Source organism: Botryllus schlosseri, chromosome 13 (assembly GCF_051294905.1).
Source record: "Botryllus schlosseri isolate E-star chromosome 13, Bs_hap1, whole genome shotgun sequence".
NCBI lineage: Eukaryota > Metazoa > Chordata > Ascidiacea > Stolidobranchia > Styelidae > Botryllus > Botryllus schlosseri.
In genome coordinates this window covers 5599171-5616475 of record NC_137248.1, presented here as the reverse complement: position 1 = coordinate 5616475, position 17305 = coordinate 5599171, and the positions used below count along the sequence as shown (strand labels likewise).

Here is a 17305-nt window from a genome sequence, read left to right as displayed (position 1 = left end):
AGATAAGGAAGCTCACTTAAAATTCGAATATTTAGAAAGATATTCTAGCATTCCCTAAAAGCACGATAAGCAATCGAGCTCACAAAATCGATTCGAGAGCGGCTGGCGAGCGACAAAACGGCGTACAGCTCACACGCGCACAAAATCAGTTCGAGTTCTCCCAGCGACATGATGGAGAACGTGCAAAACACCACAAGTAGAAAACGCAAACAGTGCCCGGCGCTGTCGTTTGTTACTTCGAGTCCGTACGCGATGGCGTGAAAAAGTACCATTCTTTCAGTGTCGAAGACCCCTCTGCGCTCGTTCTAACATAGCGTCAAAGTCATCCATTTCCGCGGCCTTGCCTTGGGGCACTTTGCTGTCTGTAATGACAAAATAAGCTGCTGCGGTAAGAAAGCAATGAAGGCCCATAGAAACTGTGAATAGTGATGTAACTAATACAAATGGTGTCACATTGAGTAGCGTGCAGGGTTGTGAAGTCAGAGTTGGGGGAACAGATACTGGCTGGAGTTCTCAAATGTTGATAAAAAGTGTGTTGTAGTGACAGAACTTGTCTAGTATTTCAAACACTTCATTTTGTTCACATTACAAAAAATGAGTCAAAGTGTGAAAATGTCTGGTTAATATGGCAGCCTGATTCGACCACAATATTAGTACAGTCTAGTCGAGTCACGCCACAGAGCCATAATGACTGCGGATTATCTGGTGGCAAGACCAGTCATACGTAAGGTAGCGTGCGGGATTGAGGAAAGAGGAGGTGAATGTAGTTGGTCTTGGGTTGTCTTTGTGAGGAGTTGTTACTGTGTTAAGTCTCGGATTGGAAGTATTGATACTCGCCAAATCTGCAATGTGTCTCTGGGTCCAGTCGAACCTGAAGTAACTTAGCCGTATTAGGTCGGATAGCGGGGACTACATCCGAACGGCTACACCTCACCACACGTTTCAGGATACATATCGACAATACCTCTGTTATTGACTTACCGAGGTCTTCGTATCTCGATCTACAAAACTGCCTCCTGCCGCCGAAGCAAAGATCGTACCGACCCCCGATCGTCGCCATCTTGGCGCCCAGATCGATAGCATCGATGGCGTCGCAACCGTGTCGAAAAGTGACGAATCCATAATTATCTCTAAAATTTCAAGAAGAAACGTAAAAGCGCGAACAAAATCTCAAAAACAACCAACAGCCGACCTGTCGTTACGGAAGAACAGACTGACTTTTTCGATTTCGCCAAACTGTACAAACATGCTTCGGAGCTCTTGTTTCGTCATCTCATCTTCGATCCCGCCGACATAAACCACCTTGCGTTCCTCCTTCGTCTCGTGATTCTGTGACAAAACGATATCGTGACTACGCCGATATTAGCGTAAACGACAAGAACGTACTTCTTTCTGATGATTGTCGCGGCGAGGACGTTTGCTCCTCCGCGTCTCTCTTTCTCTTCGCCTGAAGTAAAAACAAGGACGTTGTGTGTAAGATGATATTGACGGCAGCGCAGTGTGCAGATTTTATCATCGTGTCGTCAACAAAGCTGAAAGAGCACACACTCCTGTCCACCAAGAGAACAACGACTCATTAATATTATTATTAATCATAGCATTGATGCTGTTTTCCAAAACCGAAGGCCTTGAAGCCGCAATCGGTCGTTTCACAGCCTCCAAAACATGTAATACAAGACCACGCACGTTAGCGGATATCGCGTATCGATGAAGCCGTGCTTCAGAACGGATCATAACGAGCGTTAGAGCCAGGGTTGTAACGACTCGAGTCACGATTTTCTAATGACTCGACTTGAATCGAGTCATTTTCTCTAAACACGGAAATGACTCGACTCAAGTCAATATGTGTATTGACTCGACTTGGACTTGAGTCATTAGGCATGACTCAAACCAAGTCATACGACTCGAGGCTTGGACGGCAAAGACCGACATTTCATTGTAATTTTGAAGAATAGTTACGTATCCACCCCATTGTGATTTCGTGTATTGGATGCGACCAGGAACTGCCAAAAGTGACGAAAATTATAGTATATTATGAATGTTAACCATTCGATATCACCAAACAGCGATATAAAAAGTGGGCTAAACAAGACTAACTGGAAACTGAGCAGTTAACACAATGACTTGGACTCGACCCTCGACTTGATGACTTGGACTCGGACTTGACTCGAGTCAAAACTATAAAAGTGAGATTGACTTGTAATTCGGAGCCTTGCGACTTGGTTACAACCCTGGTCAGAGCGACCTAACCTACCTGGGAAAATTACGGGGCACAGGCTAAATTTCCTTCAAATCGAACATTACACCCCCGGGACACGCGATGTTCACTGACACCTAGGACAGCCACAAATTATAAGTAAAGACAAACGCGCACAAGATCAAGAGTAAAAATGAGACGGTGAGTTATATCAGATAGCGACAGCCGTTAAACTCACCATCTGTAATCGTCTCGATCTTCATCCGAAGTGTCGTAGCTCCTCCTGTCGCGCGACCCGCTCCTCCTGGAGCGTCCGGGCCTTCTCTCCCGACGCCACGATCTCCTGGATCCGGAATCGCTGAAACGTCCCATTTGTAACGTTACAGCGAAAGGTGATTTTGGAAAAATGGTTTTAAAACGAAGTCAGCCCCGACAGGGTAGGCTAACAATCTATAAAGTGGCAATCCACACTCACACGTTTGCTAACATCAAATCCGGCAACAGTGGCAATGGTGATCAATAAGGCGATTTTTTTTTACCTATAAATACTCAATTTTGACCTCATGCATGTAAATTAGGTGTTTTCACACATAATGTTAGAATTATGCTACTTATCTTCATTTCTGGTTGAACCGTCTGTGCATATGAAGTAGTTTGGCCATGAAAAAACTTTATTTAATGAAATCGGGACCTATGAAGAATTCCAGCACTTATATCACGCATTATGGTAGAAATACGGTAATAAAAATTTGTTGTAGTACAATAAGAGATACATTCTCGGCGGTAAAGTGTCTGTCCTGACTAAGTAGCTTGCCGAGAACGGAGAAAGAACGTTCAACGGCAGCATTTAATGGCTGACAACACTGAAGTAACGCGTACACTGCTATGGTGACAGACCGTGATGCTTCATTCTGACAATGTTCTCTACATAATTTTTCATCATGCGCTCCTTGATATAACAACCAATTCCCAGGCAGTCTTGTTTCAGTTAGGATATTGCGGTACGTTGAGCACAGCACCATGTCAACCTATTTGTTTCATTTGACCGTTTATGATTCACAATGAGCAGATAGTGGGCCGTCTACAACGGTGGGCCTATAAAGTAGGCTACAAGCTGTAAAATGTCAAATGAAAATTTCACCGCAAACATCTACGATACAAACGAAATGCGGGTGGCAGAAGAAATTATACTTTACGAACAGTTTTGAGAATTTTTTGACCTAATGCTACAATTTTGCCAAAATTTCGACTTATTTTGACATGTCAAATAAAATCGCCCTGGTCATCAATCATTTAAGACAGTGGTTTCCAAACTTTTTTACTCATCGCCCTCTTATCAAGCTCTAGACTACTATAGGAACCACTAATTTAGGCCGAGTCACGATAGTGGAAATATGAATGAAGACAACCCCATTGGTAGCTGCAAAGACAAATAATTGTCTGATATGAATTTCCAAATTTACGATACACCGAGAAAATAAATCAGAATTTTTAATCAATAAAACAACCCGGCATTTGCTTTTGAAAGACTTGAAATTCTCGTTTTAACGAGAGCCCGACAGTGTCTACAAAATAAATAAAATTGACACCGACCAACGGGTCAGCTGATAACAAATTCCAAGGCGATAATAACGAATTGATGATATAAATAAACACAAAGGCGCCACTCTCAGACGTGCGAAATTTCTTTCCACTACGCCCATGGGTCCGAGATTCCGATTCAGAGTTGCAGAATTAGCCACGTCACATTATTTCACCATGACTGCCTCTCGCCTTGAGGCCATTTGTTATAATGTTAGAAGTTGTTCAGTGTTCACGCAACGTGCGCATCTTTGGGGACATGGCACAGCAAAGAGTGTGACAACTGAAATAGTAATGACGGAGCCTCACGGACTCAACTGCGAAAGGCTGGTGCTGCGAATCTCTGCAGTAGACAGCAGAAAATCAATCTCACCTGCCGCTTGAATAGGATGGGCTTCGCGAAGAATAGCTGCGCGACCTGTACCTTTTTCGACTCCTGGTACTGAAGAGAAAAATACCGTTTGTAATTCCACGTAATCCCGCAATAGTTTTATCAAGTCACTGTAAACTCCAACGCTCATGATTAAATCATTCACAGTATTAGCTATACTCGTATTCGAAGAAGTAGAATGATTGCGGCCAGTTTACCTTCAACTCGGGTTTAGCACAATGATTCCAGTATTCGGATTTAAATCGAGGATTAATTCTAATGATTCGAGTCGAGTTGTTAGGGAAGAGTTTGAGTACCGACGCTATATGCTGCTTGCCTTTCGAGAGTTAACTAATCGACGAGAATTATAGTTTGGATACTATTTTCCACCGCGGAAGCCGTAACACCTCGATTGTTTGCGTCTTAGGATGCGAAACACATAGCAGTAAACTATGTATGTTAGCGGAAGGGTTGTAATGACTCGAGTCACGATTTTCTGATGACTCGACTTGACTCGAGTCATTGCGCGCGACTCAAACCAAGTCATATGACTCGAGACTAAGACGGCCAAGACCGACATTTCATTGTAATTTCGAAGAATCGTAAAGTAACCACACTATCGGAATTTCAAGTATTGGTGCTGGTACTTGAAGCTGCGACCAGAAACTGCTAAAAGTGAGGAAAATTAGTATATTACAAATGCAAGCCATTCGATATCACCAAACAGAGTTATAAAAAGTGGGTTTACCAAGACTTTAACAGGAAACTGAGCAGTCAACACAATGACTCGTACTCGACCCTCTGCTCGCTGACTTGGACTTGACTAGGCAATGAATTGAAAATGACTCGACTTGACTCTCGAGTCCAAAACTATAAAAGCGAGATTGACTTGTGACTTGGTTACAACCCCGGTCGGAGGAAAAACACCAACTGGCATTATATTCTTTGTAATCGCACGAGAGATGCATATTTGAACTTTTCGCGTCGTTCCTACTGTTATGATAATTGAAGACTTACTTCACTATTCACTCTATTTTCACCAACCCTACAGTACATAAATTCCAGACGTTAAGTTACACAAGCATCACCACACTTACTTCCGGCATGAAGACCTCGAGCGCGACCTGGACCGATAGCTCCTCGGCGAATAGGACCGCGACCTGGACCGGTCCGGCGTCCACCGCGGAGACGCGGCCCTGCCGTTTTTCCGTCTGCCTTTCAGCACCTTGCTCGACATGTAGTAACTCGGCAGTTTGGAGTAGAGTATCTTTTCGGACGTTTCGTCCGAGGCGCTCTTGTCGTCGCGTTTGGTTTTTCGTTTCTTCTTCTTTTTAGATTTCTTTTTCTTCCGGCGCTTTTCGCGCTCCGAATCGCTGATAACGCAAAGCAAACATCGAACATCACGGGAAATGGGGCGGAATTTCTATCATCAGATTTCAGATACATTGGACCACATCGCCGCGGTGGAAAGCATTTCATCGAATCAAATAAAACTCAGAGTAATCAAGTTTTTGTAAAATCTTGGCCATGTTTTTGTTCATCACACTGTTTCAAAGTTAATCATAGCCGAAAGAATTGACCGCTTTACAATAAGTTACCTTTCTCAAGATGTTCCAAATGGACACAAGCAAATTTGATTCCACGACGACGATATGTAGCCTATAATCGAAACCGGGGACTCGGTGTCAGTACCAATTTATTTCTATATTTTGGAGCGCTCAATTGGTTTTGCTGACTTCACTCAACAGTTAGTTGATCAGTCAAAAATACTTGCTACTTCAACTTTAGTTTTCAGTTTTTTAGGCAAAACTAGTTCTAGGATAATTACTTTTTACTCACTACTTCTACATGATTGCACACGAGTATCAACAATAACGACTTTGATCACATCTGCTTGCAATGACAGTAGCTCATCAAAGCGACCCACAACCCGGGATTAAAAGTATCATTGCCACGACCCCGTTTTCCTTGTCGCGTAGTGAATAGTGATGAAGGCCGGTATTGTAAAATTCTAGATCATACTCAAAAGGTCAGTGGCTAGCCTGAGGTCATTTTCAAACCGCCAAAACTCAGTAGTTCGATCTGAACACGTCACCGTGTTTGCCGACACAAATTCTATTATTGACTTATACCCGAGGGCAATTCGGCGAGAGATAACACGCTAGCAGTTCTACGATCCCCGAAAAATCCTTTTGGTAAATTGAACCGTGGGCATTCACACGACGAAAACACAGCATCTAGACCGGCGGTTACCAAAACTGGGTCCGTACGGCAGATCGAGATGGCCCGCGACGGGAATTTACTCAATATGAAAAACGTTACCAAAACAAACTGGTGGTACGCGACACTATAGCTGAGCAATTAAAATTTAAACATTTTCTGACTTGATTGCAGCAAAACAAGCGCACCCATCACATCGAACACTATTTTCTTTCTTTCATTTTTCCTTCGCATTCGGTGAGTTTATAGTACTTAAATTAGAGCACAAAACATTTCACTAATTTGATTACATTATTTAAGTTTGTTTTGTAGAGGAACTGAGATTAGCAAAAAATCACGACAATCCCATACCTTTGTAATGTTTGCTGAGTGACTGTATCATCTTTGGCATCAGCAGCATCATCGTTAAACGTTTTCACAGGCGGATGCGGACGACCATACCTAAAACACAACCACCAGTAAGGATTCCGATTCCACCTGCATGTCACCGAGAAACTCACGAATAATACGACGGCAACCTCGAGTAATAGGTCTGCGTGGTGTCCACGGGAGTGCCCTGCTCCGTGAGGTGCTGGTCGTCAGTGATGTGGCTCAGCTTCACGGCGTACTCCTTCGATTTGGTCTTCTTTTTCGACGAATTGGAGTCGCTAGATTTGGAACGTTCGTGGCTGCGCGAAAGTAGCGAAAAAACTGATCGCGTCGGCAAGTGCTACCAGCTTCATGTCGAGCCGGATCTAAACGCCTTGGGGTGCGGTAACATGTGCGTACAAACTAATCTTGGATGCATGGTTACCAGCTGCATCGAATCTCGCACTCCGACAGCGATAACACATTGTTAATCTAGCGCGATTAGCCTCTGCAACTAATGAGATTCGTCACAATACCACTACGCCTGAATCAGCCAAGATAGAGCCCTACTCGGGCACATAATTTGCCCGGACGAGAGCACACCCGATGAGATCTTACATGGAGATTGTGTTTGTTTAGACCACAGTTTCCATCATCATAATTCATGGATCACGTACAGTTACTGGAATTACCATTATAGACACAATGCTAGAGCACACGAAAGCCAACGCTACAGAACCTTAACACGACATGCACGAAGTTTCAAAACATGCAAGGCCAAAACGATTCAAAATTGCTGACTGCTGCTGTTTCACGCATCAAGTAACCGCTGATGCTCCATAATCCTATCATTTTCATTATCAGCCAACAGCACACACCGGAAGAGTGAGGCAAAACGCCCCTTTCTCCACCAGTTATGCGCTTTTGGGTCACCGACTTTGACAAAACATTTTTGCGTTGGCGTTTATCACTGACTACTACAGCTGTTTTGCAGACGATTGTATATCCGCACAATTTGGGACTATCATGCATATGACGAACGAATAAAGTGCCGTTAATATGTAGGCTACCTGGTTTTTCCAGAGCTTAAATAATGAGGTAGTTTGTTGAATTCCAATTCCGCCTCGGACTTTCCGTCGATCGACGGGTCGTTTGAATCAATCTTCGTGGCCTTGTTTTTCAACTGAGACTCGTTTGATTTTTCTAGAAAAATAACGTAACACAAGTTCAAATCAACTGATACAGCCCGGCCCGCCTCCATTCCAGCGAATGACAATGTGACGAATTGTCAAACAGACACAACGGATGCCGTGATAGCAGCTACAATCGCAGTTCTCGTAGAAATCTTGGAAGTTTTCAAAACTGGCAAAGGCTCTGTGACAGCAAGCAACTCGAAACCAGCTCGCGCTAGCTGCGATACAAGCTGATACGGCCACTTCTTCCACCTAACAAGCTACATCTGCGAGCATTTAGTAGACATGTGAATATATCATCGCAACATTGTATTTCAGTGTAAAATGAACTCGCGAACGTCTAACATAAACAACATGCACAAGAGTATGGTGTACGCAAAAGATAAAACACACACGCGGTGTCGAAGGTCGGCTAAAACTCAATAAAAATGGTCCGCTTGTCCGTTAAAAACAAACACACCTTCGTTGACTAATTTTCCGTTCAGAAAGTACGACGGCAATTTGCAGAACAAATTTTCGTCGCCGGCAACGTTGGCGTCTCCTGAAACAAGACAGGGAAAGCAATGCTACATGTGAGCGGAGATGCAATGGGAGGGGGGGGGAGATTTAGGTCATCGACGAAACTTCATCTGTACATCGGGCAGAATATTATAACTATCACAAAGTGAAGACACAAAATAGATTTGTGATGAAACTAGGAATATCATACAATATTATATTGAAATGAACCCAAATATTTTTGTATCTAACCAGAATATGACGTCCCAGCATGAAATAATCGGGGCAAAGAGAGTGCCTAAGCTCACTTTACTATTTTTAGATCGTACACAGACTCGGTTGGCGTTGGAATAGTACTTTTATCAAGTTGAGACGGCGCTTTTAACGATTGCAAATGGCCGATATCATAATATAAATGTTGGCGATTCTGAGTAACGTGCCACTGCTCCCTAGCAGAAAACCAAAACCTGCGGGCCAAGTAAATTGCGACAAACGATCGCACACAATTGTAAACTACATCTACACGATAGCTATAAAATGTGATTCATATTTACCGCAGTCCATCATACGGTTCACGACAGGACTTATATACCCTTTCTGTCGACATTTCAACCAGACATCATTCATACCTGGCTGATTGCTTTGGCAATTTTCAGGATCCTCATCCTCGTCTAGTCTCAGCAATGCGTCTTCCAACGTGATGACAGCAGGGTCGTCATCGACAGGCACCAAGTCGATAAAGCTCTGACCGATACTGTTGACACCCTGTCAAGGAACAGCTGACATTTACACATTGCAATGTTAATCGGAGGGTGAAGGCATTAACGGCAGGTAAACGCACGCGCAACAATTCGGATCCATACAGATTAATTATCGCATTGTCAGCGTAGGGATGTGCTTACGTAACAGCCGGTCAGTTAATATTAAGCTAGTCGGTGGAATATTCAAGACCATTGGCACATTATTGTTGAAACCTTAAACACTTGAATCACACTACAAGAAACTACTTGGCAAGACCAACGCTGCCATCATATCACTTCATAACGGTATGGAATGAACATATTCGGAATATCAATTATACAGTGAGGTCTCAATCGTTGAAAAGTCATCACAAATCCCAAATGCTACCTACTACACTGTCTGATACGCATTTCCTGCGCAGACCACCAATAAATGCAATTGCGCACCATCCAAACATGTTTAGCTCGAGAAGTAGCAGTGAGAAAGAGAAAAACGGTGCATTTCGACCACTGCATGCGGCCAGATTCGACCGCAGATAAAAAATTGCCAGTTCGACTTCGGTAATAAGTTTGTACATGTCTACCATAAATACGACGTAGCACATTTCAACGGAAGCGAGGGTTCATGCCTACTTCAAAGAAATCTTGGTTTTATGTACCCACACAGCCAGTTGCCTACGTTTTAGCTGCTATGGTGTGCGGGCATTATCGAAACATCAATTCTTGAAAAAAATAATTCTCAGCCACAGCAGAAGAACCATATAAATGCAGTAGCCAACTTGAAAAACCGAAATGCGCTGCATAACTACTCGTATGAAATTATACTCTGTTAATCCAGTGGTTCTCAACCGGCGGCACGCATACAAATTCATTTCAGGCGGTACGTAGTCAACACATTTCTTTTCAGTTAAAATTGGTTTTAACAAATCGTTAACATAATTTTTTCTAATGCACGAGGTGTCTTCATCGAATGCATAGATAAATACTTTACAACGTTATCAGACTGAGTTACACCCGCCTAGATTAAGTTGTAGGGAAACAATTACAAGCATCGCATCAATTCTGCCTTGTTAGTAGTAACCGTGGTTGTAATGACACGAGACGAGACGTTGCCATTGCAACCTCGAAGAATAGTAAAGTTACCAGATTATTGATGTTTTATCTATTAGTCTTGATACTTGGGAAATAGGGCCAGAAACTGTTAAAACCGAGGAAAATTACTATATTATGAATGCGAGCCATTCTATACCACCGACAATGCGTGCAGAAACTGCCAAAAGTGAGGAAAATTACTACATAATGAATGCGAACCATTCGATATCACCAAAAAGAGTTATAAAAAGTGAGTTTATCAAGACTTTTTCTGGAAACTGAGCAGTCAACACAATGACTTAGACTCGGGTCATAATACGATAACTCTGACTCAACCCTTGACTTGGTGGTGAATTGAAAATGACTCGAGTCAAGACAATAAAAGTGAGATTGACTTGTGACTCGGAGCCTTGTGACTTGGTTACAACCCTGGTAATAACCGCTAACCCGTCCAACCCACTCAAATCAGTTTGCCCAGTCGTAAGAATAGGTAACATTTCTCACCGTCTGCTCTTGGTTCACCATCAATGCTTGATCTTGATTTCCAACACACCCAGCGTTTTCGACATTATATGCGACAGAAACTTCGCCGTTTGCGGTACTTGGATGAACGCCACCGTTTACAAAACCGATATCTGCGTGGTTTTGCGACGGTCCGCTTACAACAGTCGCGTTTTCTGGCGATACAAAGTCAACTGATTCACAGCCCGTATTTTGAAATCCGTTTGTCAAAATTGCACTGGTCTTTTGAGGTTTCGTATCGGGCATCTGGCCCGGTACGGATGCCGTTTGCGTAGACTGGGCGTCTTCGCCTGTGCCAGCCTTAGCCATGAGACACGCTATCAAATCTCTCAATATCTTAATCTGCTGCTGATCATTATCCATGTCGGCGTGTCTGCCCTCCTGTTTTAACTTGGCCTGCTGTTCCGCCAGCTGGGTCAGCAGGTCTTTGAGCTGCCCGCCCACGTTGCTCAGGATCAGAGACTTCCCACGACCCCCGTCCCTGTCCGACGCCATTAATTTAAATGTGGGACTAGCGACTGGGACTTTCTCGTTACGCGGCGGAGAAAGCTTCGCGCTACGTTGGACGTCGTCACAAAACGTGACTGACATGGGCTTGTCGTCAGCTATCCTGGGACTGTCCATCACGGACGAACCACCTCTGGTCAGACCACCGTACTGATTATTCATCGTTTTTGCATTTGCGGCTTTGGAATCGCTTTTCTGCGTACTATTAACTCCGGGTGAAGCTCGTATATGAGGAGATCCTGTGTTTATATGATGTTGCGATTGCCCTGGTACATGTTTCGCCGCCGTGCCAACTCTGGGCTGTGACGGTCCTGCAACACGAGACACTGTCGACGGGCAAGTCACAGCCTTACCGGATTTTGTGGGACTAGACACGGGGACTTTCACAGTCAACAACTGCCCCGGGCTTTTTATCGGAGACACTGACGTAACTACTTTGGCCGAACTCGAACTGGACGGCCCGACAGACTTTCTCTGGTGCTTCTGAGCGATCGCCGCCAGAGACTGGCTGGCCGACGACCTCGCGTCCTTGCAAACCATGTAGTTGGTCGGGGGGTTGTTTTGCGCCGGGGCAGTGGGCTTGGGAGACTTTAGGTTGTCCTGCAGCTCAGCCATGTAATCATCAAAAGTCTTGATACGATGTGACGTTTTCACCGCGCTTTTTTGCAAGGGCAGCGGTACCGGGACAGTGTCCTGGGACCCTCCTTTTGCGACCATAGTGTTCACGACTGTTTTAGCTGGGGCGGCCCCATTCTGCAGCGAAACCACCATGAAATTAGTCGGCTTTTTCACGAGATTCTTACTCGCAGGAGTAGAGGGGCTGACCGGGGCACTTTGGATTCCGTTGCGCTGCCTGTGCAAGTACCTCTGCCAGGGTACTTTCTGCACGGGCTTGTCCTGGTCTTTAGCGGCGCGGTCGTCTTGTCGCGGGCTAGGCGTGCTGGCGCTGCTCGCAGGTCCAGTGCAGTAATCGTGGTCCACAGGGCTGACGTCCAGGCAAACCTTCTTGGCCGGGACAGGCTCCCCGGCAGACAGGGACCGTTTCACCGAGCCGTGATTCGTCGGGTCTTTGGTGCTGCCAGCGTCTGTACCAATCCCTGGATAAAAAAATACCAAGATAAAACAAAATAAGCCTTGGGTGACGGGACCAGTAACATGTACTCCAGGTTTTGATTTCATGCATTACTTACGAGGCTATGTTTTAGACCACATTCACTTCTACTTAACAGATTAATAGGGCAGTGATTACGTTGTTAAGATCCTTGCAATTCTGCTGGAACAGTTTTTTTAGGCTAACCTATTCGCTTTTTACATTTTGAATTTAGTAGAACGTACTTCGAGATACGTTTCAGTGACGTTTTTTCTTGCACTACTCGGTCAGTTGTATTAAGCAGAGCTGCTTAAGTGGTGACGGTTTTAGAATACTTGCAATTCTATTAGGAACTATTTCCATTTGACACTTAGCATTCTGTAAAGCAGAACATAGTTTTCTGATACGTTTCCGAGCAAAACGGCCCCCGTATGGCGGTAACAGAGGCGCGTAACTTCAATATACAATTGAGCAGTATATTCATATTGAAATGAAGCAGAATATTTTCTGCAACTAGCAGAGAATTGTTTAAGAACATTGTAGGCCTATATCAACAATCGTATCACAAAATATGACGGATAGTTTTGATAGGTCTTGAAAGTCATGACTTGTAATTGGGTAGAATTTGATACTACTGCCACTTCGTCTCAAGCACCAACACCCGTTACTTTTGAACACCTCTGGACACGGTATGCTGTTACCTGCTGCCTGTGCGACACCCGAATCGGACGCGTCCTTAGCTTTGCCGTCGAGTATCTTAGCCGCCGTGCTCGACTTCAACGTCCTGCAAACAAAGAACGACCAGATATTGGCAGAGCGTAGCTCGCTAACGCAGGAAACAATACAGATGCAACCTCAATCAAGCGCCTCGTAAACACGATTGCATGGTACTCACAGCGTTAAAGTCTGACGAGCGCTTCCCTTTTTCCCGGCAACATCCACAGGATCCACCATTACCCTGAGAAAAAAGAAAGGTAATATAAAGAATGTACTCGAATAAAGGCATATGCCTGAGCAATTCACACCTTTTGCTAGCAGGTTCAACTGCTTTAGCCGGTATCACAGGAGCAGATTCGTGTGACGCCCCATATCTGTTCAGGTACTGCTTACTACTGACCAGCCTTGTCCCGACGAGCTTGTTCTTGTGTTTGTCTGAATGAAAAACGTACATTCATCTCGTTCTGTCACACAGACAAAAAAATTCGATCACATTAGAGTGTGCCGCAGCATTTTGAGTTTCTCCAATATTGCTCAGTCGTGTTTCATCAACAAGGCGATAGGAACCAAAAATATCTAATGTAACTTTTGATCTGATTATAAAATTGTGCTCTCAGACATTGAACAAACCAGTATGCCTATCCTCGTTGGAAAGGAAACATATGCAAGTGTAAAAAGTATCACTGCGATGCACTTACTACCAGCACTGGTATCTTTTGCAGGTTCCATGTGTTTGAGAAGTTCTGGAAAGTTCTTGGAGCGTTTTTTAGCCTTCGGCTTCGACACACTCGAATTGTGTTGGCTTGAATGGCAAGGACTAGAATTCCCATACTGCAGAAACGAGATAGGATCGTATATAGAAACCAGTGTGATCGCAGTACAAAATTTGCACCTACAGACACAATGTCCTGGTTTTTATGTTCCGGAGAGTTGACCTCCCGCGAATATTTTCCACTATATGGGCTTAACAGCAAGTCTTTCAGCTAAAAACAAGTGTTACAAAGCATTTATTACACCGTAAACAATTGCATGGAATGATGCAAACGCAAGTACCGCATAGCAAAAATTCAAGGGCAGAGACAGATTAGCCATGATTTGGATGTAACACAATAGCAGCAATTGAATGTGAGCAATATATCAGCAAACTGTCGCTATCGGTGATAAAGTCAAGACTCAAGGTTACTCTCGTGAGCAACTGCAGAATAATGCATTGCAAACTGTCAGATACATACAGATCATCAGATATCTATAACATAGGACAGTGCTACCCAACTGGCGGGTCACAATCAGAATCCGCCTCAAGCCACAGTATTTACTTGGTTTGTTAACATAACTGAATCCATTACCCTTGAATTGAAACAACAAATAGCATTGTTTTCAACTCTTTCTGTTCAGCTCCAGACTAACAATAGCTGTGGGTCAGCTTTACCAGACATAAACTCTGTATAGAACAGATTTTGCGTTATGACGAACTTTTTGTAGCACAGAACACCCTGCGATAGGGCGAGAAATTTGAAAAACATTTCACACAATGACCTCGACACACAAATAAGCAGACTCAACAGTTTACCGTGCAATAAAACAAACTCACCATTGACGGTTGATCCAGATCTAAATCGGGACTGTACAGTGACAAACTAGCAAAGTCAGACGTATGCCCCAGGTTCTCTAAGGCTTGCTGAACATCTTCTAGAAACGAAACTTCGCTTTCCTTGGACAGTTTTTGCTTCTGTACAATGCGGACAAGTTTTAGTGGAACCGCGATGATTGAAATGACGCCGACAAACCTCAAGTTGTAGACGCTGTTGATAATCTGGGCCAAAGCTCTTTATTTGTTGGCGGTACAATCCGATCATAGCGGCAAACTCGTTGGGATCGAATGGCGTATTTGTCTCATTGCCTAAACAAATACAATCGATTTTAGTTAACAATCAAAAGAAAGTTACAGTTGTAATCCTATCACATAACATAATACATCAACGGAGTGTAAATACTCAACTGCTCAGCAGCAAACTGAAACACTGAAGTTACTGATATTGTAATGTGGTACAATTAGAGCGTCATTCACAGGTCCACAGTTCAATCGAATGGAATATTAGGTATCACCCCAGATCAGGATACCAGTAACTTTCCAGGAAGCAAATATTGTGTAATCTAGTACTATTAAGTCAATAGAATGAAACTACATCAATATCATCACGCAGGCGAAACATGACCGGCGACATTGCAGCGTACTACAAAATTGATAAAGGGCGCACTTCACAGTCAATTTTAACCGTTATGCTACTTCAATATACGATGTTGTTTGAAATATTCCCCAACAATCATCGGGTAGAGAGCACTCGTACCCCAGATTTCAGCATATAACGACCAACAGTCAATTTCTTAAAACTACAAAGCGTTAAATATGTTACATCAGTCAGGCATCGTAGTGAATAATATGACAAGAGTAAAATCTGAACAAGGTTCATTAAAAACATTCAATTGCACTTTTCATGGTTTTTACATGAATCTGAATATACTTATCAGCAGATAGCTGCTTAGATAACCAAGATATCATCCAAAACTTGGCGCAAAGATATAAAGTTGATACCAAATCTCAAACTTGATAAGAGCAAAGATAATGCCAATAGTAACATCTCAGTACCAAGAAAAATGACAAAATGTATACCGCGTGGGTATTTCATGGTAAACTGCGGTAGGGATGCACTTGGTCCTTGGATAAGGATGCAATCAGAAAACAGATAACAATTGAAGTATTCTCAAAAATATGTATTATACTGGGACTGCACTAAGATAGTCAAGTGTGCAAACACATCATCAATCATCATAACAAGCAGATTGTTGCTGGCTTCCACAAGCAATATGCACAGTGTATAGATTATAACACAGCATCCGACAAAATCGCTGTACAGACTGAATGAATTATGCATGGGACTTATCCGTTGATAGATGAAGCACGAAGCACTATCCCCAACTTCTATACCACATTTTAGAAGAAAATTACCCACACAAGGAACTTAAATGAAAAGTCAGACGTTGAGTCATGATTTGAGGTTACTCGGCTCATTTTTTTCAGAGGAACATGTCTGCAGATTTTGCAACAAACTGCTGTTGACAACATCAATTCAAGACTTTTGCGATAAGTTCACAGACGATACGTTTCAGATGTTGATACCAAACGCGTAATAAACAGCGCATTGCCGATATTATTTGACAAATATATGCAATAAAATCTGTAGTTGACTTGAACCTTACCTCTTGATGAAGAGTGTATAGGACAGTGTTCATCATCTGTGGCATTCAACAGCTTATCCAAGTCAGGAAATTCGGTAATATGATTCATAACTGCCATCATTCCATTCAATACATCCCCTTCTTGCTCCACAATGATAGGTGAAAAGACAAAGCACTCTTATTGGCATATAAAGATACTGTATCAAGAAGTTAATACCAACTCTGAATCAAAAAATAAACCAGTGAATTCAATGTTGAAAGCACATGAGAGGCGTACATACACAGGCGGCTTTCCTCTATGTGTAAAAACTTCTTTATGTGGGTATCTTATGCAAGCCATCTGGCTTTAAGAATGCTTACTTGAATGTTAATACAATATAGAGCTTGAAAGATCGACAATCTGCTATTCGTCTGTATTGTTTTAAGGTCCTATTTCTTCTTAATCGTTTGGCAAAATTAGCTGCTATTGGCCTGTAGTGTGGCTCGCACACAATTCATTACATTCAGTAAGTTACTGAGAATAATTTCAAGTCTGCTATAATGTGGGCTTGTCCTTGTATCAATAATTTTAAATGGTGTCACGGTCTACCATATGAAGCAAGGACTGGTTCCTTTACTGTAATACAGTGTAATGTCAAGGGCAATATGCCAAAATCAATGATACAGTTAATTTGTGGAAACTGTACTGGTAGGCCCAGCTATATCAGATGCCAATTGCTTGCACCATCATAATAAACAGTTTAAAAGACTGTGTTAAGCTGTCAGCTTTACTTAACTTCTAGCAGATATCAGTCCCCGATTTCGCATTTCAATTTATTGATCGCATTCAGATGTGTCCATCTGTTGTTCTACATTGTAATTCACGCTGTTGTCTATCTGACTATCAATAGTGAAGTCTGCGTGGTATAAATGACTGAACATCTGAAACTGAAGCAGACTCGCGCGAAAGCGGCTTTCGTATTGCAATACACGTTGCCCGCATAAATTTTACTT

At 43.0% G+C, this 17305-nt stretch overlaps 1 protein-coding gene across 1 annotated transcript in view; it reads right to left on the bottom strand.

Moving 5' to 3' along the window:
- Nucleotides 1-3: 3 nt before the first annotated feature.
- The window catches only part of LOC145454076 (uncharacterized), a 29082-nt gene continuing 11780 nt past the window's right edge, over nt 4-17305 (bottom strand). Inside the window, exons 2-22 of the mRNA XM_080332069.1 lie at nt 16334-16536; nt 14863-14975; nt 14667-14804; nt 13972-14058; nt 13774-13906; nt 13384-13510; nt 13254-13316; nt 13060-13142; nt 10744-12365; nt 9037-9172; nt 8370-8450; nt 7787-7919; nt 6869-7036; nt 6720-6809; nt 5246-5521; nt 4152-4220; nt 2436-2555; nt 1387-1447; nt 1193-1329; nt 982-1130; nt 4-362 (exon numbers count right to left, since the gene is read on the bottom strand). Of these exons, the coding sequence (XP_080188195.1) occupies nt 277-362; nt 982-1130; nt 1193-1329; nt 1387-1447; nt 2436-2555; nt 4152-4220; nt 5246-5521; nt 6720-6809; nt 6869-7036; nt 7787-7919; nt 8370-8450; nt 9037-9172; nt 10744-12365; nt 13060-13142; nt 13254-13316; nt 13384-13510; nt 13774-13906; nt 13972-14058; nt 14667-14804; nt 14863-14975; nt 16334-16433 (3972 nt within the window). The 5' untranslated portion in view covers nt 16434-16536 and the 3' untranslated portion in view covers nt 4-276. The remainder of the gene's footprint in view (nt 363-981; nt 1131-1192; nt 1330-1386; nt 1448-2435; nt 2556-4151; nt 4221-5245; nt 5522-6719; nt 6810-6868; nt 7037-7786; nt 7920-8369; nt 8451-9036; nt 9173-10743; nt 12366-13059; nt 13143-13253; nt 13317-13383; nt 13511-13773; nt 13907-13971; nt 14059-14666; nt 14805-14862; nt 14976-16333; nt 16537-17305) is intronic.